The sequence below is a fragment of the Amphiprion ocellaris genome, chromosome 5 (genome assembly GCF_022539595.1).
Source record: "Amphiprion ocellaris isolate individual 3 ecotype Okinawa chromosome 5, ASM2253959v1, whole genome shotgun sequence".
Taxonomy (NCBI): domain Eukaryota; kingdom Metazoa; phylum Chordata; class Actinopteri; family Pomacentridae; genus Amphiprion; species Amphiprion ocellaris.
The window spans coordinates 24,112,279-24,139,675 of record NC_072770.1 but is presented as its reverse complement, the minus strand read 5'-3'; the positions used below and the strand labels follow the sequence as shown (position 1 = coordinate 24,139,675).

The 27,397-nt window shown below is 36.9% G+C and overlaps 3 protein-coding genes across 4 annotated transcripts in view; 2 read left to right on the top strand and 1 right to left on the bottom strand.

The window, feature by feature from the left end:
* The window catches only part of LOC111579732 (serine/threonine-protein phosphatase 6 regulatory ankyrin repeat subunit C-like), a 38,400-nt gene extending 16,273 nt beyond the window's left edge, over positions 1 to 22,127 (bottom strand). Inside the window, exons 1-2 of the mRNA XM_035955819.2 lie at positions 21,966 to 22,127; positions 17,795 to 17,951 (exon numbers count right to left, since the gene is read on the bottom strand). The gene's annotated coding sequence lies outside the window, so the exon portion shown is untranslated. The remainder of the gene's footprint in view (positions 1 to 17,794; positions 17,952 to 21,965) is intronic.
* Positions 439 to 20,656, top strand: LOC111579727 (natural resistance-associated macrophage protein 2-like). 2 transcript variants are annotated; one of them, XM_023287115.3, is made up of 17 exons: positions 439 to 595; positions 5,705 to 5,789; positions 8,161 to 8,297; positions 8,416 to 8,535; positions 9,529 to 9,648; positions 9,837 to 9,943; positions 10,042 to 10,112; positions 10,210 to 10,277; positions 10,377 to 10,532; positions 10,720 to 10,878; positions 11,026 to 11,112; positions 11,611 to 11,730; positions 11,856 to 12,005; positions 12,126 to 12,199; positions 12,449 to 12,602; positions 13,921 to 13,974; positions 17,697 to 20,656. In XM_023287115.3, the coding sequence occupies exons 2-17, from the start codon at positions 5,756 to 5,758 to the stop codon at positions 17,772 to 17,774; spliced, it is 1,689 nt and encodes a 562-aa protein (XP_023142883.1). In that variant the 5' UTR covers positions 439 to 595; positions 5,705 to 5,755; the 3' UTR covers positions 17,775 to 20,656. The 2 variants fall into 2 exon arrangements, with proteins under 2 accessions (XP_023142883.1, XP_023142884.1); XM_023287116.3 differs by lacking the exons at positions 439 to 595; positions 5,705 to 5,789 and adding an exon at positions 6,453 to 6,599.
* A 297-nt stretch (positions 22,128 to 22,424) lies between the features above and the next one.
* Positions 22,425 to 27,003, top strand: cnpy2 (canopy FGF signaling regulator 2). Its single transcript, XM_023287168.3, has 6 exons — positions 22,425 to 22,579; positions 22,745 to 22,851; positions 22,930 to 23,045; positions 24,783 to 24,980; positions 25,099 to 25,195; positions 25,283 to 27,003. Exons 2-6 carry the CDS (start codon positions 22,752 to 22,754, stop codon positions 25,324 to 25,326), a joined length of 555 nt encoding a protein of 184 aa, XP_023142936.1. The 5' UTR covers positions 22,425 to 22,579; positions 22,745 to 22,751; the 3' UTR covers positions 25,327 to 27,003.
* The last annotated feature ends 394 nt before the right edge of the window (positions 27,004 to 27,397 follow it).

The window sequence follows — 27,397 nt, the reverse complement described above, 5'->3', positions numbered from 1 at the left end:
AAATAAATAAAACCCCTAATAATTAATCCTAGAGTTAATAAATCATGCAATAAATATATAGACAACTGTTCTTTTAACAACAATCATTATATTCATTTATTGGATAATGTCATTTTTTTTTTAAATTTAGGAGTCTTTAATTCCCTAATGGTTTATTTTTTGATTATATACCTGTGGCGATGTGCAAATTTGACACTTTACTTAAGTTTACATTTTATGCTACAACACAGCTCAGAAGTAAATATTTTACTTTGACTCCTTTCTTTCCTTTTCTCCCTATAGTGAATATTTTTGATACTTTGGCGTTCATTTTACTGAGAACAGTTTTGTACTTTTACAGTTTCACCGCCTGCCAGGCTGCACTCAGGGCTAACAAGTGAGTTTATTGATCAGCCAATCAAAACAATTTGTCACTACTGCACATGCGCAGTGTACCTTGAACCTACAGTTGACATGGGAAGATACGACTTTGCCAGACTTAGCATGATAACGTGCCTAGCTTAGCTTCAAATTCAAACACATGGTGCCGGTTTATAACGAAACTTCATAATCAAAACACAGCCTTTTCTTTTACCGTCCTGTAAACTACACACAGGTAAGAACGTTTTCATACTTTGATGACAGTAGTGTTAGCAGAAGCAACCAGACAGCTAATACTTAACGGAAAATTGTTAGCTTGATAGCACAGAAACAGTACTGACAGTGTTGGCGTATGAAGATTTATGTTATCGGGTCTGTCGGAAGAGTTTATGAAGGTGGTTGTCAAAGCTGTTCTGCTGTACATATCTGAAGGGTTAAATAGCGGTTAAACTAGCAAGCTTGTCCAGCAACATCGCCATGTAGCTGCTAAAGACTTCATCAGGACAAGAGGTCAAATGGTATTTTCAAGTTTCAGCTCGAGTTAATTTCTCACTTTATCTTATTCTGTGAAATACTATGACAATGAACGACTAAGTTAAGGATTGGTTTTTGTCAAACTAAATTCTGAATACACCGGTATGTTGCCATAAAAGGCAAAGTCTAGTCATTAACATGATCTAATCTCAGTGATTCCTGTAGTGGAGATCAGTACAATCAAGGTGATGATTTCAGTGTTACACATCAGAATCAGAACACCATCCTGAGTTGATGAAATGATCAAGTGACACTTACTGAATCTGATCCAGTAGCAGTGATCATTACATCACTGTTCTTTACCATATCTGATCATAACAGTCTCAGACAAATCATCTGTTGTCTTTGAGTAATTATACTTCCTTACTAATGAGAGTGGAAAAGCCATTCTAGGAACATTTACTATAGTAATGTTATTTTATGGTGAGTGCATCTTGAATGGAAGAGGAGGGCATAATAGCACCTACTTGCGAAATGCTGGGAAAAAGGAAAAGCAATCTCAAGGGGGTCAAAACTCTAGTAATACTTGTGATTGTTTGTTCTTGGAGTATTCAGGACAGCATGTTCTTTTTAATGCTGATGCTGAAGTTTAGAGCTTTCCTCACTTCCTGTACCTTTAAACTATGTGATATTGTGCCGGGAGCCTGCGTAAGTAGGATAAATCGTTACCATAACTCAAATTAGCCAACTTTCCTCCAGATTCTGTGTGTCAGTGGAATTTAAGGTGTTAGTTGGTGAACTCTATTTATCCCCTATGTAAAGGCTTGGACTTGTGCAAGAGGAAATTGATATCAGTGTTCACAACATTTTTTTGCCATACCTCATATAACTCATTTATATGTGTAATTCTGTAATACACATCATTTTGCAGTCACCTCCTAAACACATTTAATCTGCCTGTATGTGAAGTGTTCCTAATGGCCGTCTCTTGTGGCAGAAAAGTGTGTAGGCCGTTGTAAAAGAAGGAACTGCTGTAATAATTATGCTACTGACAAATTCCGCTACTTACAGTGCCTATAGAAAGTATGCATCCCTCTTGGAAGTTGTCACCATTTATTGCTTTTCAACAGCGAATCATGGTGAATTTAATCTAGCTTGTTTCAATTTGAAAATGACTCTTACATGTCAAAGTGAAAATTGATTAATAATCTGAAACTTAAAGAAAGTGTCTGCTTAAGTTTTACCCTTTTCAAGTCAGTATTTAGTAGATGAATTACTGGCCACTATTGTAGTGCTGAACCTATGTTGATAGGTCTCAATCATCCTTTTGCATCTGGATGCTGCGGTTGTACCTCATTGTTCTGTGCAAAACCACGGTACTCAGAATTTGTCAGGTTGCATAGGGACCATGAATGAATAGCGTATTTCAAGTCCAAGCACAAATTCTCAATTGCAGTAAGATCTGCTCTGACTTGGCCACTCGAGAACATTCACCTTGTTGTCTTTAAGCCATTTCTGTGTAGCTTTGGCTGTATGCTTCAGGTCAGGTCATTGTCTTTCTGGAAAACACTCCTCGGCCAAATTGCAGTTGCTGCATTCATTTTATCCTCTACCCTAACAAGCCTTCCAGGGCCTGCAGCTGAGAAGCATCCCTATATCACGATGCTGCCACCACCATGCTTCATTTATGGAGCTGGTGTGTTTGTGATGATGTGCAGTGTTTGGTGTCCGCCAAACATAATGTGTAGTATTATGGCCAAATACCTCAATTTTAGGAGCCACTTATTTTACATTTTATATTTTCAATTATTGACATTACTTTATGAAAATCTGTTTTCACTTTGACATGAAAAAGTCTTATTTTTGGTAAATTATTAAACAAAATTATAAAAAAAAAGACAAATCAAACTGACCATGATTCAGTGTTTAACAACAATAAAAGAACAAAATAAAGCAAATCAACACATTTATAGGCACTGTATTTGCTTTGCAAAAGAAATATAAGTGCTCCATAAATTTATGCTATTATGAATTAATTTATGCAACCAAAATTGATTCTGTTTTAATGTTGAATATAACGCATTTTATTTGTGCATGAACATTTGAATCAATTTGAAACCACTCATCAAAGTCAAGTAGGGCAATTCTAGTTTATACTATATGTGATCACATAAATTAATATTGCGTGATGCAGTCGGTAATGCTGCTTATGAGGTATGCATGTGGACTTGATTTACCAGTTTTTGCAAGAGCTAAGTTCCCGGATATTGGGTTTTCTGGTTAGACATCATCAGAGACAGTTTATTATTCGTGGCAGTTGATTGTCCGTTGGGTTGAACAGAGCTGCATTGGACGCAAAAGGTTTGATATTTTGGTGCTCGTGGTGAGTTTTCATTTGAAAATAGTAGAAATAAATTGTTAATCAATTATTTTATTAGTTGATTTATTTTGTGTGTCATTTAAAGTCCTCAAGGCCCACAATTGCACAATTGGAGGGGTGTAACATTAGAGATCATTTGTCAGTTTGGGAGTTGTCATAGATGCAGAGATAGTAAAAGCTGTTCTGCACAGATTAGGTGTCATTAATGTCTGTTTAGCCAAAGGAAGTTGAATAAATGGCTAAGTGGGGTTGTTTCTTGCTAAGTTTATTGTTTTTAATTTAGAACTACAAGCTTAGAAAATCCTCCCTGACATTTGATGAAGTCAAAATGAAGTATATACTTGATGATATGGGTTGATCTTTCTTTGTGAATGTCACGCTGGTACTATTATTAATAGGGTGTAGAATATCACATGAGCTCACTTTGCTCTAAGTCTTAACTACCAGGAAGCTTTGTCAGTCTGAATTTCTTTTAGCACCACATACTTGTGGGTGTCCGTTGTATTTGACAAGATTGGTGTTGACACATTGGAGGAGTTACACAATCAAAGACTGTAATCCAGGTCACACCACGACTAGTACAACACATAGCAGCCTGGCAGACGAAACACGGATAAGAAAAAGAGTACACCAAAAAAGAACAGATTTTAGCTGTTTCCAAAGGTCCACTCTCACACATGCTTTACAGTTTACCTACTGACTAACTTGTGAAAACCTTGAGACACTGGTAGTTTAAAACAAACTGAGAACAGTCAGTGTCATTTGAATGTGTAAAAGTGCAGATAAGTTGACCAAAGCAGGACAGACCTGACTGTTTGCTGTATGTCTATTTATGTGTGAAAAAGAAAGTACAAATTACATTCTGCTACAGCTTCAATCAGATGCAAGGACAAAGGCAAAATCTCCCTTGAAATCTTTATCAGCAGCATTAGTATATTTGGAAAACAGATCCTCATCAAGGAAATCTACTTTGAGACATAATAAGACAATATAAAGTACATCTTTATGCTGAAACCAAAAAGTCTCTTCAAAGGGCAAGTTTAAGTCGAGTCAGACAACCGTTAATTTCGTGATGGTGAGCTTGCTGGATGGTCGGTGGATGGAGATTTAGGAGAGTTGCTAGGACTTGATTAAATCTGAGAACTGTTGTTGGGGTAGTGCAGAAACTGAGCCATGTTTTCTACATGAGCCAGATGTCAATGATATTAACACAAGAGTATAATTTCTGCTAGTTGAGGATCATACCTGATTTGTAAAGATGTTTTTTTACTCCTATTTTTACGAGCTATGATCATCGTACACTGCTACCACCACATTTGGTGGTAGCAGAAATGATCTGAAACCTCTTTTTCATTGTCTTTGTCGTGTGTATAGTAGCTGCTGACTGTGGCCACATGAGAACACATGACAAATAGGTCAGAAAATGATGTACCCTGTGGCCCAGTAATTAGTCAACCCTGTCGCCAGATCCAGCTCCGAGACAATTTCACACGGCTGCACACTTACTTAAAAATCTAATTTGCTTTTTCTCTGAATTCTTTTGTTAAATTATTTCCCATTCTGACATGGTCTCCAACACGGAGCATAGCCAGTTTGAATAGATTACAACTGCTAATTTTTTGTGCCATATAAATGCCTCATCTGCTGTAAGTAAGCTGCCTTTGGAGTACAATCATAAGCAGATTAGCTCCGTCAACAATGCCAGTTAAATTTAAGAAGCTCAGTTTCAGAGAAGAAATTTGCTGTTCAATAACACACTGCACTATAGAAGAGAAAACCAAATTATAGTAAATAAAATAAATAAATAATAGTACCGAGGACTATTAGCACTTGAATAATGCACAGTAATCTAGGCTAATGTTCAGTTTGGGGAAGTGGTGCTTTGTTGGAAACACTGACTGTTGGAAAAGCTGCTAAGTCTGCTGCCTCAGGTCGTCCTTTGCCTGATATGATTCCACAGTCATGTGCTTCCAGAGGCCCTGAGCTTTCAGTGTCATAATGAAACACAGTTGTTTTGCATTTTATTTCATCTTTAATGTTAAGAAGTACTACATTTGTGGAGTGTTTGTCTCTTTCGATTAAAAGAAGGATGCATGTAGTGGAAGTGAAAATCAGGCGTCAGTGGTCAACTCATGGTTTCCTGTGGACGGTTCTCATGCTGTGGTCTTTGACTTACTGTTAATGTTGCTTAGTCATTATTATGACACATGTGAATTTTAATGTTTTTGTTTAAAGGGGGAACCAATAGTTGCACAGTCATGTCTCATGTTGAAGCTGTTTGTACTTTCTATGTGAAAAGCTGAAGTTGATTAGTTTCACAGTGAATTTTTTATTTATTTATTTTTGCTCAATAATTCGTTTTAGAGAGAGAAGCATCACTTGGCTAACATGATCGTTGCTGTTTTACTCACTAATGATATAAAAACAACTTTTAACATTGTGATCTTTGATTCTCACTCGAATAATGTAACAATTGTTGTATTTTTACAGGGAGGCTGATATTCATCCCTCCAGTTCCTAGGGATCCCTCAGCCTGCCCTGATGAAGGCCGAACAAGACGGAGACCTCCTGGAAGGTAACTGCTTACGATAACAGAAACATGACCAGCATATTTCAGCCTAACTCACCATGCTATCCAACATTAAACATTCTGGGTGTTTGGATTAGGCTGCAGTACACATTCACATATGCAGGTTTGTAAGGCCCTTTTTCTTGAACAAAAAAAGACAAAATTGCAGCATTCATCAGAGCCAGAAACTGTAGAAGAAACAAAAGAAAATGTGGTTGTTGAACTACTCATCTGTGCCGTACTGTTCCATCGGACAACTAAAGGAAACAAAAGCTTAATGTCTTTATTAGAAAATTAGAAAAAGTCAATCATTTGCACTGAAATCATAAAACCATTTATGACTCAGCTGCTACCAATAGTCACGTGATGTAGCTCACTAAAACAATTTATTACAGCACTTGTTTTTGCTGTGCTCTGCTTTTGTATGTAACACCATGGTCGACCTTTTGAAAAGTCATAAATTATGTACAAAAAGTAAGATTAATCCTCAAATAACTTCAAAAGCTGGATGCTTTTTATTGGCATTTTGTCTTTGGAAAACTGCATTAGTGCTCGTGTGACTGTGAGTAAAGGGCGGGTTTTATGTTTTATTGACATCCTGGTTGGCCAGTCTTCACTTCTCTCCCTTTGAGGGTCATTTTTAGAAGCACTATGTCAGACTGTCGTTGTGACATCTAATGTCAGGGTTAAAAAAAAAAGAACTAATGATAAAGACTGAGTCATATAAAAAGCAGGGACATTCTTAGGCAACAGTGGACTTTAGGACCAGCAGTGAGTTGGAGATGAAGGGAGGAAAGACTGACAGGTCCAGACTCAGTGAGTACTACACTGCATTTACAGGCTTACTTACAAAATAATTATAGATTTGTCAGAAATGTTAAACTGTAATTATAGATCTTGGAAAGTTTTTCAGTGAGATTTCTTTTGTATATTGTCTGCTGTTTTTTTCCTAAGCCCTTTCCTTTACTGTGTTCTCATAAAACATGTTTGTAGAGTCGCTGGGTTTAAAATGTCAACAATGTGGGGCTAATTGCTGGTTACTGCTGGCCAAGTAGAAACATGTAATTTCAAATCTTAAAGGAAATCACTTGAGTATGACCCAAACACTGCTGTTCAAACCTTAAAGTTACATATTATTTTTCAGAAACATAATTTATTTAAAATGTATTTTAACTAAATCTTTGTGGAATAAATGTTAAGTCGCAGCTTAACTAACAAATTAAGATCAAATTAGCATAATGAAAGTCCTTGAATCAGTTTTGTCAGGTTGGGGTGTGAGCTGTGTTGTTCGTGTGTCACCTGACCTCAGTAAGCATTATGTAAATAGTATCAATGTCAACTTTGGCTCCTCGACTTGAATAGGAAAATGTTTGTTTAGGATTTGTTGAAAAGTTTTCAGAGACACAAATGCTAAAGAGTTAGTTTTGCAGTGCAGCAGATCACTGTATAGAATCAGGTTCAGAACAGATTTTCAAGAAAACTCCAAGTTTAAAATAACCTATTTTACTAGAATGGCACTTAAGTTGCTGAGTTTAGCAGACAGAAATCCTGGAAGCTGGGTTGTCAATCTTATGTGGGATCATTGGGCAAAAATTCCAAAATAACCTTTTAGCATATTGTAATTCAAGTGGTCTGAGAGGAACAGAGACTTCTGCACTTTGCCTTGGCTCGTTTTTAGGTTTTAGAAAGAACAGATTTTTTTATAAAGCGTATGATGGGAGATTTTGGCCAATCACCGGTTTTATCACCCAGATCAGGTGAGATGGTGTACAGCTTAGGTTATACTTCCTTCTGAACACGTGCATGGACAGCTGCAGACATCATGGACTTATAGTTTTTGTTATTTTACAACTGTCTCACCTGCAGAAGTCCACTGGGCTCAGTTCCGGTCTTGCAAAGTATGTTTTATGTGCGTATTCTGTCAATCTGCACTGTTGCCCTTGTAGCATAATTGACGTGGGGTTACAAATTCTGGGCTGCACGTCAATGATGAAGTTTTTTACGCCTCATGGTTCCTAGCAGACCCACGTGTACGCATAAGCATGAATAGTATGACACTGGCCCAATGAGCTACAAAGTCTGAAGTAGAAAATGAATGTTGACTTTCAGCTCGACTATTTTTGAACATTTCCTGCACATGTATAGGAATGTACTCATATGGCAAAAGGTGCTCAGTGCAGGGAGGGGGGTAGAGAGCTGTAGCAGGAAGTCTGTACATTCAAAATAGCCCAGATTTCTGACCACCACAGCCTCAACAATTCATGGAAAGACATATTTTGGTTTTACTAATGATAACTTCTTCTTTCTCTATGTAAGTCTCATTCCTTTCGCATCACTAACAAGAACCTCTCTGCTTCTCTTTCTGTGGTTTTATCAGAGGACTCCCCTCAAGAGAATGGAGTCCAGACAAACCAGTACAGCTCCATCTCTCCTCCTGCCTCCCCTGTGGTGGAGGACGAACCCTTCTCCACGTACTTTGAGGAGAAGGTGCCCATTCCAGAAAGTGTCAACCAGGTACCACCTCACAACCACTGGTTCTTGTAATATAAGCAGAAAAGCACTAAGAGAATTTGCAAAATATTACAAATAAAGCATTAAAACTAAAACGATGCTGTCTGACTCTCCCATTCAGGCATTCAGTTTCCGTAAACTCTGGGCGTTCACTGGACCAGGGTTTTTGATGAGCATAGCTTATTTGGATCCAGGAAACATCGAGTCCGACCTGCAGTCTGGAGCTAAAGCTGGCTTTAAGGTGAGGAATAAAAACATGTTCATCTAGACAGCAGAACAGAACAGGCAGTTTACTTAGCTGGGTTAAATGATAGGGATTTAGGAAAAAACATATTACAGTATAATCTTAACTTTTATCTATGGCAGCTTTTATATTTGTCACTCCATGTTTCAGAGGTAAATCTACAGGTTGTAAAACATACAATATATTTTCCATGTGTTTACTTATCTCTAAGTTTTGCTCTGAAGCTCGATGTGTCTTGTTCTGTTTTTTGCTCTGACACATAATGAGCTACATCAGTATGCTGTATTTCTGTAGAGACTAAGGCTTTGCTGCATCATAGGTGAAACAGGTTACAGTGACTTCTATCTATATTTATTTTCCTTGTAATACTTCAAAGAAATACTGTTTTTAAATGCTGGTTTTATTGAATCAAATATGAAAGAATTTATATGAGATTTATTTATTTTGATTTTGGCAGTATGCCAGAAACAATTCCCATAAGATGCGGTGGAATAAAACATTGATACAGCAATATATTGTATCACTTCCTATTTTTATTAAATCATGCAGATACTCTACATGGATTCCCACAACAAGTTGGACTTACCAGAGTCACTATTTATTGACTACTCTTGATGGTGATTATCAAATAAGTGAGGGTAAAGTGAACAAAAATTAACAAACCTGCGGTGAAAGAGAAGAAACTTACAGGGGGAAAATGGCGACCAACAGTGGGAGGCAAATCAGTGTTGATTAATTGAAATTACTTATTATTAAATTGGAATAATAATGAAAATACAGAGATACGCTAACACCATAGTGTAATAAAACCTCCTGCTCTGTGTGTTTTTAGGCATATTTTTTCCTTTTCAGTTATACAGATATTGTGATAAATCGCTTAATATCTCCAAATTGCTGTGTAATGATACCAGCCTTATCGTGATTCCATTGTAAGGTCTTCTGTGATTCCCAGCCCTGGCAACAAGTGCTGATTTTCTCTTTCTTCCTCAGCTCCTATGGGTGCTCCTCGGTGCCACCATCATTGGCCTGCTGCTGCAGAGGTTAGCTGCACGTCTGGGCGTCGTAACAGGGATGCACCTGGCAGAAGTCTGCAACCGCCAGTATCCCACCGTGAGTATTTCCCACTCTCATTACGTCCCTCTTTGTTGTTGTTTTTCATTAACTATTGGTCTGAAGCTGAATTTGTAATATCACTGGCTGTTTGCTTGCTTTGGATTCTCTTTTATTTCTTATTGTTAAATATCAGTGAATGCATTCTGTGAACTATGCATGAGGTTTAATTGTTTAGTTTTTTTCAGGTTCCTCGGATCCTCCTTTGGCTGATGGTCGAATTGGCAATTATTGGTTCAGACATGCAGGAGGTCATTGGCTGTGCCATAGCTCTCAACCTTCTCTCTGTGGGCAGGTAACATCTTTAGTTAAAACTCACTGCAAACATTTTTTACAGATTCACAAAGAAGTTTCCTTCTGGAAAAATTAAAAGCTATTTCTTCTCTTTTCCAGGATCCCACTGTGGGCAGGAGTTCTCATCACCATCACAGACACATTTGTGTTCCTGTTTTTAGACAAATACGGTATGTGATTCTTCTTTGTAGATATAAAACATCCACCTATTATCAGTAATTAGAAGCTGTGCATCCTAGTGTTAATATTGTTTTCATATCTTTATAGGCCTGAGGAAACTTGAGGCTTTCTTTGGCTTTCTGATCACTGTCATGGCTGTTAGTTTTGGTTATGAGGTAATGTTCCCTCACTGTTCAAATGTAATTCAAGTGTTTGTAGAAACTTCACATGGTTCGTGGCCACTTACCATGTCTGACTCTGTAATCTGCATTTAGTATGTGCTGGTAAAGCCAGACCAACCACAACTGCTGAAGGGGATGTTTGTACCGTACTGTTCTGGCTGTGGACCTGTGCAGCTGGAGCAGGCAGTGGGAATCGTAGGAGCTGTCATCATGCCTCACAACATCTACCTGCACTCAGCGCTGGTCAAGGTTAGAAACATATACATGTAACAAGATTCATGCCTGAAGGAAAAATGCAAAAGAAAATAAAGTACAGTTTCCTAACTCTATAGCTCTATGAGAATCAAAAGTACATTTTTAAATAAGAAATGAAATGCATTGATTGCAGTGTTTGATAATAGTTGCATATCTCTCTGTTTATTTCTGCTTTAACCAGTCCCGGGAAGTCGATCGCAAAAATAAGAAGGAAGTAAAAGAAGCCAACAAGTACTTCTTCATCGAATCAACTATCGCTCTCTTTGTCTCTTTCCTCATCAACGTCTTCGTTGTCGCAGTCTTTGCTCAGGCCTTCTACAATAAAACCAATATGCAAGTGGTGAGTATGCGGTCGGTAAATCCATCACTATACTGGGGAGTGCTGATGCTTGGTTGCTCAGTTTCAAATACAGCAAAATAATTGTTTTTTGATTAATAATCTTAACACACACTGTCAGTTAAGATGTTGCTAACCGTGCTGTTGCAGAATGAAGAGTGCAATGCCACTGGCAGCCCGCACACAGATCTCTTCCCTCTGAACAACGACACACTGGAGGTGGACATTTACAAAGGGGTATGTGTGGTCAGCATTACCACAGCAGAAATTTTGTATAGTGAAATGAAAATAATTGTCACAGAGGAGAAGAATAAACAGCAACTTGCACTGGTCGATTAAACCTCTGGTCATGCATTCACACACTGTCACCAGAATATACAAAACAGTATAAACATCTAGAAGACAATAGTGTAGAAGTGCTGCTGTGTCTTAATAGTTGTCACAAACTTTGGTACTGTAGATTCTTCAGGTGTTCTGTGTTTATTCCATCTTGGAGGACTCCTCGCATTCGTAATAAATGGTCTCATTGCTAACAATTTAAATGCAGTCTCCAACAAAAACAATCAGAGTTGCACTGAGGAAATTGTGCAAAATTGTAATTAAATCTTAAATTCAACTAATTATTTGAAGTTATCTAGTAAACAGTCTAATAGCTGGTCCTATAGTTTTCAGTAACCACATGAATATGTAGATGATTAATAGGATGACTAACTTTGTGTTGGTATGTGTCTTTAGGGGGTGGTGCTGGGCTGTTTCTTTGGCCCTGCAGCTCTCTACATCTGGGCTATTGGGATCCTGGCAGCTGGACAGAGCTCCACCATGACAGGCACTTACTCTGGGCAGTTTGTGATGGAGGTAAGAATACATGTCGATAAAGCAGTGGACTGTGTGTAGGTGTTGTTTAATTTTGGTGTAAAAAAAATCTAACAAAAATAATCAGAAGAAGAACACGAAATGTTTTTGCTTTCATGTGTACGTAGGGTTTCCTGAACCTGCGATGGTCTCGTTTTGCTCGGGTGCTGCTGACCCGCTCCATCGCCATCACGCCAACGCTGCTGGTCGCCATTTTCCAGGATGTTCAGCATCTGACAGGGATGAATGATTTCCTGAACGTGCTTCAAAGCATGCAGGTCAGGAGGAGTAATCGAGAACGCATCCACGATTAACCCAAAAGTTTACCCTCTTTTTACGCAATCTGTAGTGGATTTTGTTAAGTGGTATTGACTGTCATTTCTTTTCTCATCCAACAGCTTCCATTTGCTTTGATCCCAATTCTGACTTTCACCAGTCTGAAATCCATAATGAATGACTTTGCCAATGGATTGTAAGTAAAATAGATGCATTTTTAAATAAATATATATATATATATATATATATATATATATATATATATATAAAAAAATTTTTTAAACAGTCCAAAATCGAATTACGCAACCTGGGAATAACTCAACACTGACAGCATGATGCAAGAAAACGATAGTCTTGGACATTTTCTGTCAGTTTCTCGTAAATTATCAACTTAAAAAAAAAACTGTGTTGCTCAATGGTCCAATGAAGTATCTGTTCTCTCCAGGGTGTGGAAGATTTCTGGAGGCGTCGTCATCCTGGTGGTTTGTGCAATCAACATGTACTTTGTGGTGGTTTACGTGACTTCGCTGAACAGCGTAGCTCTTTACGTTATCGCTGCTCTCCTCTCCGTAGCCTATCTGGGCTTTGTTGGCTATCTGGTGAGTTAGATTACTGCAACATTATATTCACTTTGCAGGGACTTTTTGGCTTAAATAATACGATAGTTTGGAGACTTCGAATACTGACTGTGATTCTCATAAACTGTCAAAAAATGGATCTTTATAGCTTGTTTTCTTAATATTTTGAGTGTGACTCCATGAATAAATATAGTACACTATCTAGTTTAGTGCTAGGTATCTATTAAACTATTTATATTTCAATAACATTAATGTATCAAAATGAGGGAATAACTATGAGAAAAGGTAATACTTTACTATTAGGTGGGAGACTGTTCCAGAAAGCAGGTTTAACAAACTTGATACCCAAAGTTTTGACCTCCAGAATGGCTGACCAGTGTTACTTTAGCTCTGAGTATCGTCACTCTGAGCTCCAATAATACATTAAAAAATAACACAATCATCTTGAAAAGCACGTCATCAACAGTGAAGACTGGGTTGGCACTCATTTTTGAATAGTAGCCTTTTCATCTGCAGGAAGACTATAAATTGTTTTTGTTTATTTTTTCTTCTTTTGTTCTCCCTTTTTTAATGATTTATTATCTACCAGACATGAATGTCCTTAATGAATGATAAAGTGTTGGAATGGGACTGTACATTATACATTCAAATATATTTAATCAGTTGTAACTTCTAGGAGAAAAAACTGCAACTGGAGATGACAATGATAAGATGCAACTTGGTTATAGAACTTACACATTACATTATTATATAGATATTACACATTATACCCAGATTGTACTCTCATTGCCTTAGCCAGCAGTAATGATTTTGGTGAGTTGCAGCGGAAAAATCGACTCACTTTAAGCAAAGAATATGATTCAGACGTCAGTCAAAATTCAGTTTCCCTCATCTCAAGGTTTACAATCTACAAGATTTTACTAAACCTGCTCTCTGGAATAGATCAAAATAAAAATACATGTACAATAAATAAATAATAAAAATATATTATTTTATTGAACTTTTTAGTGTCTTTTTCTAAACTTCATTTTTTGTTTAATCTTCATTTCTAATTGCTAGAACACACAGGCTGAGACAGTATGATCACAAACAAAAGGAATGCAAGTATCAAAATCAAATTGATAAAATCAGCCCTACAACTCCTCTCAATATGTTTCAACTTCATTAAAAAAGGATCCATTGATCAAAGGTTTAAGGGGCCAACTCTGGTTTGAAGCAAAGTAGACCAAAGCATCAAACTACATTGAAGTTTCAGTCTTTTTGAAAGAAGGTTTGACATAAAAAGTGCACTCAAAGCTGGCTGTTCGTTGACCTCTTGTTCTTCTTTTGTCGTCGGCAGGTGTGGCACTGTCTGATTGCGTTGGGGGTTTCCTGCGTGGACTGTGGCAGCAGGGTAAGCAACCGACCTGCTGTGTTCATAGAGGAGCAGTCTGAGTACGACTCCTAGAGCTGAACACGACAGTAACCAGCATTTCTCTTTCCTCTCGGAGAGCCCTTTACACACCTGGGACTTTTCAAGATCATGTAGGATCTTGAACGCACATTTTCTGCTAATGTCACATGTTCATTTTATGTAGGGCTGGATATCAGAGTTTGGTTCTTTTTAGGTTCTCTGACATAGTAGTACGACACCAGCACAGCACATTAGATACCAGTGTTTGATGTTTGAGCCATTTTCTTGGAAAACACTATATATCATTTTAAAAATACTATTATTTGTAGCACTTCACAAAGGTACCAGCTGTATTCAGTCAACAAAGTGACATCCTGTGACATGAGTGGCTGATACAGCATGTAGCAACATGTATATTTATAATTAATACCTTGAGAAAGCATTTCCCACACTTGCCCAAAATGCTATCTTAACATCAGATAGTCAGCTTGTGTTTTCTCCACAGCTGTTGTGAACACCAGTTTTTACAGGCTTTAGTTCTCATGACAGTACAAAATCCAATAATCTACATTAGACCAGGAGCCCAAGGTTAGTTTCAACAATAAACCCAGTAAGTAAATGATTTGAGTCACATATGAGGACATTATTTGAATCAGATAGTCTTCACTTTTGCCATATGTGCAGAGAAGCACAGAGGAAACGTGAAACACAGCTCTGTTCATAGACTGTATATATGGTTCGACTGAAGTTAAGTTAATTGATCACAGACTACATTAGCAGAAAGATCTCTTTTTGAAAACTAGATGTCTTTCTAACCTATTTTTCGCATCTTGTTGGGTTTTTTTTATCCTCAGCCCTCCTCATGCAAAGAGAGGCACTCCTCATTTTATGATTTCCACTCAGTCTACCTCAGTGTCCTCTACTGTTTAATCCCAGTGCTGCCTCTCTGTAGCACTTTGATTGACTTGATTGTTACATCTAATCATTTTAGAATATTTCTTAGAGAATATAGTTGTTGCATGATATGTGGGAAGGCTTTTTACAGTCCATTATATGTACTAAAAAGCTCCAAATGATATCCAGCCCTAACTGTCTAGATTTTACTAAACCAAACTGCTCCATTCAAACAAGTGAAGCTTTATGTGTTTGCAGCTTCGTCTTCTTTTAGTGCTTCAGTGATCAGGTGCCCGAGACTTGGGCTAAAGTGAACTCAACAGTATCATGAACAACGATAGTTTTTAGAAAGAGTGGGAGCTCCTTTTTTGTTTTGTTTTGTTTTGTTTTTTGGGTTTTGTGTTGTTTAATTTTGTGATACCAGTCTTAACCTCTTTACGGTATTTGTTTTTGTAGAGCTGTGGGATATGTTAAGAGATAAATACCAGATAAGGTGTTTGCAATTTATTGTAATTGTGTATGTTCTATTACAATACTTATGGTTAAAGGTTCTAAGGTGAATGAACTGTTTTTATGTTTGATTACAAGGAGTTATAGTTGTTGTAAATCAAGTCAAGACGTGTAAGAAAGTCGAATTTATTTATATAGCCTATAATCACAAGTTTGCCTCTGGATTGTAGAGAGTCTGACTCCCTCCAAACTTTGACCATCACAAATCTTTTTGTGGGTTTAAGTCTAAAAAACCTCCACAGTCGTGAATAGTCTACAGTAGGGTCAGGTTCATTCAAATATATACATATGTATTTGTTATATAATTAAGCTACAGAGTTCAGCATTCTGCACAGATTCATTTTAGACCTCTTAATGTTTCTATAAAGGCAAATAGTTTTCACAGTAGCCATATGATGGCAAGACAAATAATTGGCAATAAAAATGTTTGTTTATTAGGACATTGTTAGTTTTTAGTTAGTTACATTTGGATCAATTTTTTTCTCTCTGTTAACAACAAATGTACTGTTAACTTTTACTGTACATTTTTTAAATTCAAGTGGGCTTCAAAATAAAGATTACATAACCAGTTTTTATAAAACATTACCCATATTCAGTAAACCAGTAATAAGTGAATTCAACCCTGTTTAGGAAGAAAATATTATTTAGAATTATGTTTATTATCAGCGGTCAGTTTCTTAGTGTTATCAAATCCTGTCTCACACTTACAGCTGTGTTTAGAGTCATACTTTTATCTGTCCCACTCAACTGCATAAAAGCAAAAACAGCTGATCAGTAGCTGCTTGAAGTGCAAATTAACAGCAGCTATGTTGTCCCATTGAGGCACAGTAGATAACAAGTCCACATCTTAGCTATGAACATCGGAAATCAGTTTTACCTGTAGTCTACACTGTACTTTTATGTTCTTTGATAGAGCCCAGAGGAAGAAAACACAACTAACCGAGCAATAACCAAGTAAGAAGTACATATCAACCAATAAGAACACTGGAAGTGAACTGTACAACGCACCGTTCATATAGTAAGCTCAATGAAGATCTCAGGTTCATGATAAGTTCTCATATAACATGTTCTCTTCAGTGTGAAGGCTTTAGGTACAAATGCAGGTCTCTGGTTTAAAGTTCTCAAGAGCTGTTATGAAGTTTCTCAAAGTGTTCAGGGAGGTGATGGAAACATGACTTGATATTTTACAGGCTACTTTCAGTTAACACAATGTCATGAAAACTTTTCTGGGGGAAAAACATGGAAAATGCACATTTGAACTGTTACAGTGAAAACTTCAATGTAGTCATGTCTACTCTACTCATTTATGGGATTGAATGAAAAACTGTCTGTTCTCTGCTGCTGGATGAAGCACACCGTTTTTCCAAAATAAATGCAAATAATGGAGATATGGGCATTTGTTGGCGTCTTCTGTTCAAATGTCCATAGGAGGACTTAGGTTCTTTGTGTTTTCTATTTTAAATCGAGAAAAATTTATATTATTTTTACTAATAAAAACTAAATATACTAAAATTAAAACAGGATAATTACTGCAGTTAAGTATAATTAACTTGCCTCACTTTACAACCTTGTCAAGAAATTATCACCTGCTATATACCATCATCAGTATAAACTATTAATTGACTGATGCACAATAAATGTAAATTTAAGATATATAAGTGTTAAAATAAACAACCTGACTCATCCATCTTTCATGAACAAAACACTAGTAGTACCTCATGCTAGGCAACAGAATTGCTTTTTTTCAGGACTTTCCAGGATTAAATGAGGAAAGTTGAGTTTGAAGGTGAGCACCCTCAGTTAATCTGTAATTCTATAAAACAATCAAATTCAAATTGTTAACTGATTGAACTCTATCACTGATCTAAACACAGCATTGATAGGGATATTATTTTTGGATAAATCAAAACATATTCTTCAAATGATCTTAAAGTGAACTACCAACAGCTGTCATTTTGTGTCTGAAACCTTGAGGTTTCTGTTACAATAGAAAGAGGATAAAGTTATATTTACAGTAATATAAGATGAGCTGCAGTAACACGGCTGCTCTCACAAAGCTTAATAAGCAAAGTGTGCATTCATAGCAAGCAGAATATTTCCTTAATTGTACAGCTGATAGTTTACTCCAGAAATGTTTCATAAAATTTCACATCACTTGTGAAAAATCCAAATCATGGCAAGAATCATGTGAGAAATGTTTTTACTTCTATTTAAGGTTGTCCTCATAACCGGTGAAATCAAGCTGAGCTGATTTATGCGACAAAATTGGGAACACATGTCACTAATAATAGACCCTTGATGCCGTCTGTCTCTTTCAGATGCAGTTGGGATTGTCGCGCCACACAGACATTTACCTGCTGAACGATATGGACTCTGATGCGCCGGTTGACAGATGAAACAACATGCTGTAACTCACCAGTAAATGACCTGAGTGGGACCACGGCAGCTCGGCCAGTATGTGCTCGTCTTCACCTCGGTGTCTGAAGTGTTTTAAAGTGTCCTTATAGTACAGCCACAGAAGTCTGTTTAAATCGGCGATGGATGTTGTCAATCGGTTGCTTTTGGCAGACAATCTGTTGCAGAAGAGTAACAATATTGAAAAATGGTTAAATATCTCCAATGGAAGACTGGACTAAAGTGCTGCCTTGGCTGTCACACAGTAAACTACATCATTGTAAAATAGAAAACAGTGATAGTTGCCAATCAGCCCTACAGTCATGAAGTTTCCAGTCATGAATGGGACACTGAACTGTCCTTAAATTCAGAGAAACAGAGAAACAGTGGTGCACCAATTTGGTTGTCCATTATAGCTACTAGGCTGCACATTGTGCCACATTAAAGGGCTCTTAGTTTGGATTTTTTTATACATTTAACTTTTTGATCTGTTTTATCCGGTATGATCTAAAAACAAAAGAACAAACACCAAAGCTGCAATATGTTCCCAATTTTTATGTCTTTGTTGGGGACCAAGCAGCTTCCTGTTATTCTATTCAATGCTGTGATAAGAATAGTCCTTTAGATATAAATATTAGATTACAAAATTGTCATGATTAATATATGAAATATGTACACTTTAAAAATATAAAAGATATTTATGTTTTATTGGTCACACTGTTCCTGTGTTTTGTATAACGTATGAAAGAATGACAGTTTTATGTCACTTTCTGTGCAAAATATTTTAGGTCACATTTTGCTCATGGAGATGTACACGTCTGTATTTCCAAATCTTTATAAACTGTTCATGAGGATATCAGATCTTAGCATGTTATTAAATTAAAACCAGAGATTCAGCCTTTTTGAAACTCTTCACTGCAGTGATATTTAGAGATGATATCAAAAAAGGCGGCAAACACAAACTTTAAGCTACAGAATTACACATATGTCCGTTTTCAGCTTGTTTACATTCCCATTAAATTAATACTTGAGTTTCTGTCATAAATCTGCTGCAGAGGTTCAGTGTTATGGATCAGTGCAGGAGGCAGTAATTCAAGTTTGATCGGCTCAGCCATTACTATTTAGATTTCACATTCTTTATTTCATTTCATTCTTCAGTTTCCTTCTCCGTTAAGGTTAGGCCAGTTTGTTTTAAGAGCTATTTATTTATGTGTAGTTTCCACTTTTTATAAATGCTATATATGTAGTTTTAATGCAAGCTTTATTTGAATGCTTTTACTTTGTTTAGGTTAAATGTTTTTTTGGGAGTTATTGCAGTTAGCCTTTTTAGAAGCCAAATGTGTGTAAAAAATGCACTTTCCCCAAAAAAAATAAAAATACAGTTTTTGTTTGCTGAAATTGATGTTGAGGAAAAAATTGGCAGCTGAAATAAAACAATGAGGTCACTATTAGAGGTGTGCTGTATTTTTGGTAGCAGTATGAAACATCCTGGGAATTCCTGGAAAAGATATGTGTCAATGGAGTTTGTAATCGTACAAAATATGAACATTTTTGACTGTTTCAAACGTAAAAGACAAGTGTTGGTTTTACAACAGAGTGCTAATATAACAAATATCTCTAATTCTGACTCTTTTGTCTTCTGGTGCCCTTTATTTACTTAGTACAGCAACTTTCCAACGCAGTGTGACAAGATGTTTTCCAGAAAATACAGTACAGAGAGGACACTAGACAAGAAAAAAAATGCATAAAATAATATCAAAAATCCGTCAAAGCACTTGAGAGGTGTGACTGCTGCTAACTAAACAAACCTTTCCCTCGACCAAATATCAAACTGCACTCGTACTGTATGTTCTAATTCCTGTGCAGACGACCACAGTGCCTCCTCTGATCACCAACGTGCCTCATTAGTAGGATCTCCAGCAAACTATTTAAAATAATAATGACAAACCAGCACTTGAATACAGAAAAATGGGCCAATATGTAATTAAAAAGTCAAAAATTTCACACTGTAAGCTGAGTGATTGAATATTGTTTTAAATTCTGGAGGACCATCCATAGGATCACAAGATATGCTAACCTGATTTTGGGTGCCATCAGGCATACATTTCTCTCCATATGAACCTCTGGCAGCGTTATAAAACTGCTTCTAAGGGAATTAGCTTAAAACAGACATTGCAGATGTTTAGTTGGCTGCTTTTAGTTGCATATTAAAGTACCATAAAGAATTTGGGAAAAACCTGTCAGAGACCATTTTCTGGTTTCATGTCCAGACAGAAAACTGCAGCTGTTCTACATTGTAAGTTTTTTTTTTTCTGAATTTATGAAACTGAGCAGTATTAAGACCATCAGCCAGGATGGTTTTCTGCTGTTTTGTTCAAAAGTTTTCTGTTTTTAATGATAGATCATCTGTATTTTATGTTTCAATATTGTAGAGTAAAAAATAATTTACATATTATACCTTTAAAGGTGTTTTTTTTTTCCTTTTTTTAAAAAAACAAAACTAGAAATAAATTCATCCCTGTGGTCTTTTTTAAAAATATCTTCAAGAAAAACACTGTTCACTCATCTGGAGCTGCTCTTTATTCTGTATCCCTGATCAACCTGATGTTTGTGCTGCTTTTCCTGTATTGTTGGAAATTGTTTGGCACAGCAATGGAAGGTGTGAAATTGTTGCAGTATGTAACTGTGTTCATTGATTGGATCTTAATAACATCCAAGGTGACTGAATGTAAAAAGTATGCCAAACACTATAAGACAAAAAGTCTCTTCTTGTCCAATAAACTGAAAAGAATTTGCAATCAGAGCACTCTGGACTGTTTTCTCTTTTTTTGCAATGCCCTAATGGTTTACTGTTGCTGAGGAATTAAAACTATTTGAAGTATCAGTTTGCTCAGTTGTGGTTATTGATTCTGTTGCCTAAATTACGTTTTCTGTCCTCCCAACCTAATAGGCCTTTAGCACGAAAAAAACATTTTGAATTGCTAGAGTAGGAAAAGTACAGGCATATCGTAAACAATAAAATGAATACCTAAATACCGCTGGCATGGGTTACTGGGAAACACACTGTGAATGGGAATTTGTGACTCGTGCCTTTTCTAGTAACACATGTCAAAAGATGTGTATTCATTTGGTTTCTTAACTATTGTGTTCATAAGTCTGTCTTTTATATGTAATTGCTGATGAGCACCACAGAACACATTTAAATTCCTACAGCACACTTGCACTTTATTGTGTTCTATTCAAATTACTCCTGTTTGTTTTGTCACTATAATCAGTGGCGCCTCCAAGAGGGGCCCCAGATCTGAAAGGTCAAGATCACTCACTAAAACTCCAGTGTCCCAATTCATTAACCCTAACACTAATCCTTGATTATAGTTTTGATGGTTTATTCCACTCAAATTGCTACTTACGGTTTAATCTTCTTTTCCACCCAAAATACTACAGGGTTGCTCCATCCAAATAGCACCAAAAGTGTGAGTAAAGCAGAACTAAAAAAACAACTACAGAGTTGGAGTTTTAAAGGTTTGTTGCCCCTATGATACAACTTATAGTTTTAAAGGTTTGTTCCCAAAATATTGCCTATAGTTTAGGGTTTCTTCCACACCAAATACTGCTTTCTGTCCAAGTTGTTATCATTTTAAAGGTTTATTTCACACTATCTATGATTTTAATGGTTTATTCCACACAAAATATGACATATAGTTGTAATGGTTTGCTCCACTCAAATGCTATTTATAGCTTTAATGGTTTATTCTACACAAAATACTATTTTCTGTCCAAGTTGTTGTAATTCTAAAGGTTTATTTCAAAATACTATCTGTACTTTCAAAGGTTTATTCCACTCCAAATACTTCTCATGTAATGTAATGTAATTTCTGGACAGTAAATTTTGAACACAGCAAATTTTTGGACGGCGAATTTTGAACACATCAAGTTTTTTTGACGGCAAATTTTGAACATATCAAATTTTTTGATGCCGAATATTGAACACAGCAATTTTTTTGAATGGCATATTTTGAACACAGTGAATTTTTGGACACCGAATTTTGAACACATTGAGTTTTTTGACGGTGAACTTTGAACACTGAATTTTTTGGCGGCGAATCCTGAACACAAAAAACACTGAATTCAGACATTTAAAAAATCACATACATAATTTCGATGTAATAAATTTCAAAGTTAGTGTAACCCACACGTTCTGCGCCTCTGCTCCGGTGGGGCGCCTCTCCACAAACCCTGCGTAGCTCTGCGTTGTGTGTGTGTTTAAATTTGAGTGCAGGGTGTCTTGCAGCGAGAAGAAGCAGACGGCGGGGCTCGGAATTGCGATGGAGACCGGTTTATTATTATTATTATTTATTTTTATTGCTAACTATCCTTGTACATACCACCTTCTTCAACAACAGTAAAACGTATCTTCCCCCGAAACATGGCGTCCTCAGCTGAACGCCGGTCTAACTACGGTGTCCTCGAAGGGATAAAAATATAGAATTTGCTTAATTCAACCGAACAACATACGGTGCTACAGTACCACCTAGTGGGATGTTTTTGTTACTGCCTTACATTAGAAATTCAACAGCTTTTAAAACTCATAATCTGGTAAGTCTTTCGCAAACAGGCGGTGGACCCGTTGCCCTGGTAACTGCGGGGCGGCTTGTGCCGGAATCTTCCCGGTCGCGTGAGGGCGCTGTCCGAGCAAGTCTCGCGCTCCACATCCTGTCCGGTGCTCCGCTGCTACGTCACCACATTTCACGGATTGATGGCAGAGCGGGGAGGACCGTGAAGCGCCAAGAAACGTCGCCGGTACCAGGTGAGATGAATGAAAAGTTGGACTCACGGCGGCTCTGTGGCTCCGTCTGTGTCCCGGTGGTCCGACGGAGACGCTACCGAGGTTAACGGCCGCTGAGGCGAACTTATATGTGGCGTTTACGTGCAGAATGTGTGATGCTTGATTTGTGTGTATGTGTGTGTTCAGACGCAAAATGAGGGAAGCTGCTCTCCTGCTCGCTCCGTGGGTGTTCGCGTGTCTCCTGCTGAGCTGCTGCCAGGCGGCCAGGCAGGGTCAGGACGTCCGGTGTGGAGGTAAACGGGCTGCATGTTCCTCTGTGGCTGCAGCGTTCGTCCAGAGCTCAGTGCTAACGTGTGTCCTGCTGCTGTCAGCCTGCAGGGCTCTGGTGGATGAGATGGAGTGGGCCATCTCCCAGGTGGACCCCAAGAAGATGATCCAGACCGGATCCTTCAGGATCAACCCGGACGGCAGTCAGTCCATCAGGGAGGTGAGCAGCAGCAGCAGCAGCAGGGCCACGTAGGAGGCAGAGTCCAGCCCACTGTGGAGGAGATTTAGTTTAATCTTTATCATTAAAATCACAAAAATGTAGCTATTTGTTTCATATACGCAGGTAAACAAACAAAATGCAACCAAGCCAAAGTGTTTATGAAACAAAAAAACACAATTTAAAGTCAAAAGTTAACGAACGCAAGATAAAACAAAAATAATTTAATTATACCTTTAGAATTTCAAATGTACTTCTTTTCTGTCATTATTAAATTCATTCACTACTTTTCAGACAGTGTACAGCTTCTTATGTTCCTTTTTAAAAGCTTACAAAACTTCCGTTTATTTTCCATATTTTGCTTCTGCCAAATAATACTTTTTAACTAATGAGTTATGGTTTTAAAGGTTTATTCCGCTCTAAATGCTACTTATAGCTTTAAAAGTCTGTTAAACCCAAAATACTACTTTCTGTCCAAGTTGTTACAGTTTAAAGATGTAGGAAAAGGTTTAGTTTCATCTTTATCATTAAAATTACAAAAATATAGTTATTTGTTTTATGTACATGAGTAAACAAACAAAACAAAAAGCACTTAATTTAAAATCAAAGTTAAAGAACGCAAGATAAAACAAACATAATTTGATTATACCTTTACAGTTTTAAATGTACTTCTTTTCTGCCATTACCAAATCCAATGCCCACTTTTCAGTGTATACAGCTTCTTATGCTCCTTTTTGACAGCTTACATAACGACTTCCATTTATTTTCCATATGCTTTTTAACTAATGAGTTATGGTTTTAAAGGATTATTGTACCCAAAATGCTACTTATAGCTTTAAAAGTTTGTTAAACCCAAAATACTACATTCTGTGCAAGTTGCTACAGTTTGAACATTTTAAGAACACAGGATAAATCTTACAAATACTAACAAAAATAATAACAAAAACTACTTTTCGGGCAGTATGTACAGCAATCTGCTGTGCCTTTTTATTATGGGTTACAGAACAACTTTCATCCATTTCTTTCATCTAGTTTTGAGTCAGAAAAGTTGTATTTGTAAGATGACTGACCAATTATTTGGGAAGCAGCTTTCGAAGTTACAAATACCTGTACAATAATACAAATGTCAAATTAGATGAATAATGAAAACAAATTCAACAGTTAATAAGGCTGATCATAAACGAGATCAAACAGTTAAGTTAAGGCAATATTTCTATTGAACACATCTAAGACAACAGGCGATGCACTGAAGTGTGTTCTAGTAAAAAAAGAATCATGATTGACTTTAGGAAAGTAACCTAGTAAGATTAAACATTGCAGTTAAGATCCTGTAGTGCTGAGTAATTTACATATTACACATTAAACGCTACAAGATGTGAATAAAACACTACTTTACATATTCAGGTTGAGACCCTTATTATTTATTGAAAATAACCTAACTAATGTAATAATAAAGCTAGACAATATGGTTGTATAATTTAACCAACTTACGTTGGTTAACTAATATAAAAACTATTGCAAATACAATGTTGATTAGGTTACAACTACATTAATTTCTCACTAGACTGCCAAATTCAGTGTTGGCACATTATTCTGTATTCCTACATATGTTATAAGTTAAAGACACCAAAGAGGAGACATACATGGAATTGAAGCAAAGGGATATGCATCATTTTCATTGATTAAAAACCTCAAATCATCTTTAATTCAGATTTTTTTCGTGGCATTGGCTGCCCTCAGGTTCCTCTGGCTCGCTCTGAGGGAAACCTGCTGGACTTGATGGAGAGCGTTTGTGAGAGGATGGAGGACTACGGTGAGCGAATAGATTCTTCCACCAACAGGAAGTCTTACATCAGGATCAAGTCTCGGAGCGGTGAGGCCATGGACCTGTCAGAGGCCTCGCTGGATTCAAGAGTTACAGGCAGTTTAAAGTTTGCAGTGAGTAGAGGAAGGCCCACGGAACGAGCTTAAAATGGCATCTAGTCTTGCATTGATAGATTGTAAATCATGTGACTTTTACTTTTAAATGTGCAGTTTTTAATTTTTTTTTCTCTAGTGTGAAACAATCGTTGAACAGCATGAGGATGAAATCATTGAATTCTTCGCTCATGAAACGGATAATGTTAAAGACAAGCTCTGCAGTAAGAGGACAGGTATGTTCAGACTTTGAATGAGTTCTGCAAATTTCTGTTGTTGTCTCACTGCAGTAATACATTGGGTTTTTTTTATTTACTCCTCAGATCTCTGTGATCACGCTCTGAAAATGCCCCATGATGAACTTTGATACCGTCTCTCCAGAGCTGCCGTCTCTGCTGAGATGGTTTGTGCTGTACTGTTTTCATTTGTCACTTGTTTATACCAGGGCCGTGCTACAAGATGTATACAAATCTTTGTGTAAAAAAAAAAAAAAGGAACTCTACCTGAAAATGATCTTGGAGAACATATGGACCACTTTGCCATTTTTTTGTCCGTTTCTAGTCGTAATATTTGGTCACCTGTTCATGTACTGTAAGTTATTACACTCGTCCACACTCTGTCTCTCTCATCAAGGTGCTTGTCTTCCATTCAAATGCTCTTCAGACTGAAACTGTGAACCTGGAAAATGAAGTTAGACTCTCCGGTAGATGCCGGATTTCTTACAGGATTCATTGAGATCAGAATTGAATTTGGTCAAGTGGTCTCTCAGCTCATATTCTTGCACAATTCAAAACTCTGTCCTACACCAAAGTGCTAAGAGCAAGAAGTCTTCTTTTATTCACAATGAATTGACAGTCATACTGCCTGCTCACTGATAAAAGTGACATCTGATGCCAAATGACACTTTCAACTCTGGTTCTACAAGAGAGTTTTAATGCTCACCAATATTTATTAAACAGTCCAAGATCACAGCATTAACTGATGCCAGTTCTGAGGATATTCTTCAAAGTAAAACTGAAATCCTAAAGGCCACAATTTAAAAGTGCATTGTGTATAATCAGAAATAAATAACATTGTAGGTTTGCCTGTCGTACAGATGACATGTGCCTTCATCACTTAATGTTTCCCAGGTAGTTTCACACTCTTCAAATGCTGATCCTCGTCCAAAATCAGCAGATTTTATATGTAGAGTTGTTGGTTGGTTTTCTTAATCAGGATCCGTTTCCTCATCTGTTTTACAACTTAACACACTTTTTCCACCACAGAAGTTAACAAAAGATTAGAAGCCAAATCAACAAAAATGTCTGCTGCTGAAGCCTTTCATTTTTCATTAAATCCTTAAATATCCAAAAAGTAATTTACTTCTTCATGAGGAATTTTGAATTCACACTTTGTAGCTTCTAGTAGCCCACAGTGAATTTAAAACACATCACTGATAATGATGCATAAACTGCTTGATTCTGCTCATGTTTTGAAATAAATTGCAGTTTGGTCACAAAGTTTTGAACTGGAAAGAGGCTGAAATGTGGCAAACAGTAAGGATTCACGGGACGTGTAGTCATGCCTGGAAAAAATATCCTCTTTTCCTCATGCTGCTTTATTAATGTAGAGTAGAAAAAGTATCCTTGTATGTAAAATAATTTGGTCAATTGTAAATTCATGAGCAGTAGAAAACAGAAGTATACCTGAGCCAAAATTGCATACAGTTTCACCCAGATAAGATGTATTTGATTTATTGCCTTTTGAGTAAACACTGTCAAAACCAGCTGCAGTGACCTCACATTATGAAAATTACAGAGTTGCTGTGAATATGAGCATCAAGATTATTGTGAAGTTTATTTTTCCCAGTAGTGCAATACAACTGAACTCTGTTGTAACTCCACTAGAGTGTGCCGTAGTCAATGGCATATATTGCACCTGGTTAGTCCTAGTGCTGTACTGTCCATGTAGAACAGTCAGGAGGTATTTTTGGTGTCATTTATGTGAGAAAAACAAACAAACGAATTTACTGTCGTGAGCATTGTCCTGAAATGTCTTTTTTTTTTATTAAAAAAAAAAATATTTTGTACGTTTTCTGAATCTGCTTTGTCTTCTATCAATGGAAATATATTTGTACAACATCAACACGACTTGTCATTTCTAAACTAAACGGTACTTTGCAGGCAAGAAGTTTCAAGACTACTAAAGCAATTCTATGGCTATATCTATAGATTTCCTTGAATCCTCTTGCATGGATTTATATATAAAAAGCAAAGATCAGGCAACAGACTTATCATAATCACCCTTATGCAACATAATTATGCGGTTATTAACATTTTTCACACAGATAATTGAGCGTTTCCATTAAATAATTTGGAGTGTTAATAGATTTTTTAAAACTTTGAAAAATGGGAGAACGAAAGCCTAGTGTTTTCCATGAGGTCATATTTGGAGCAATG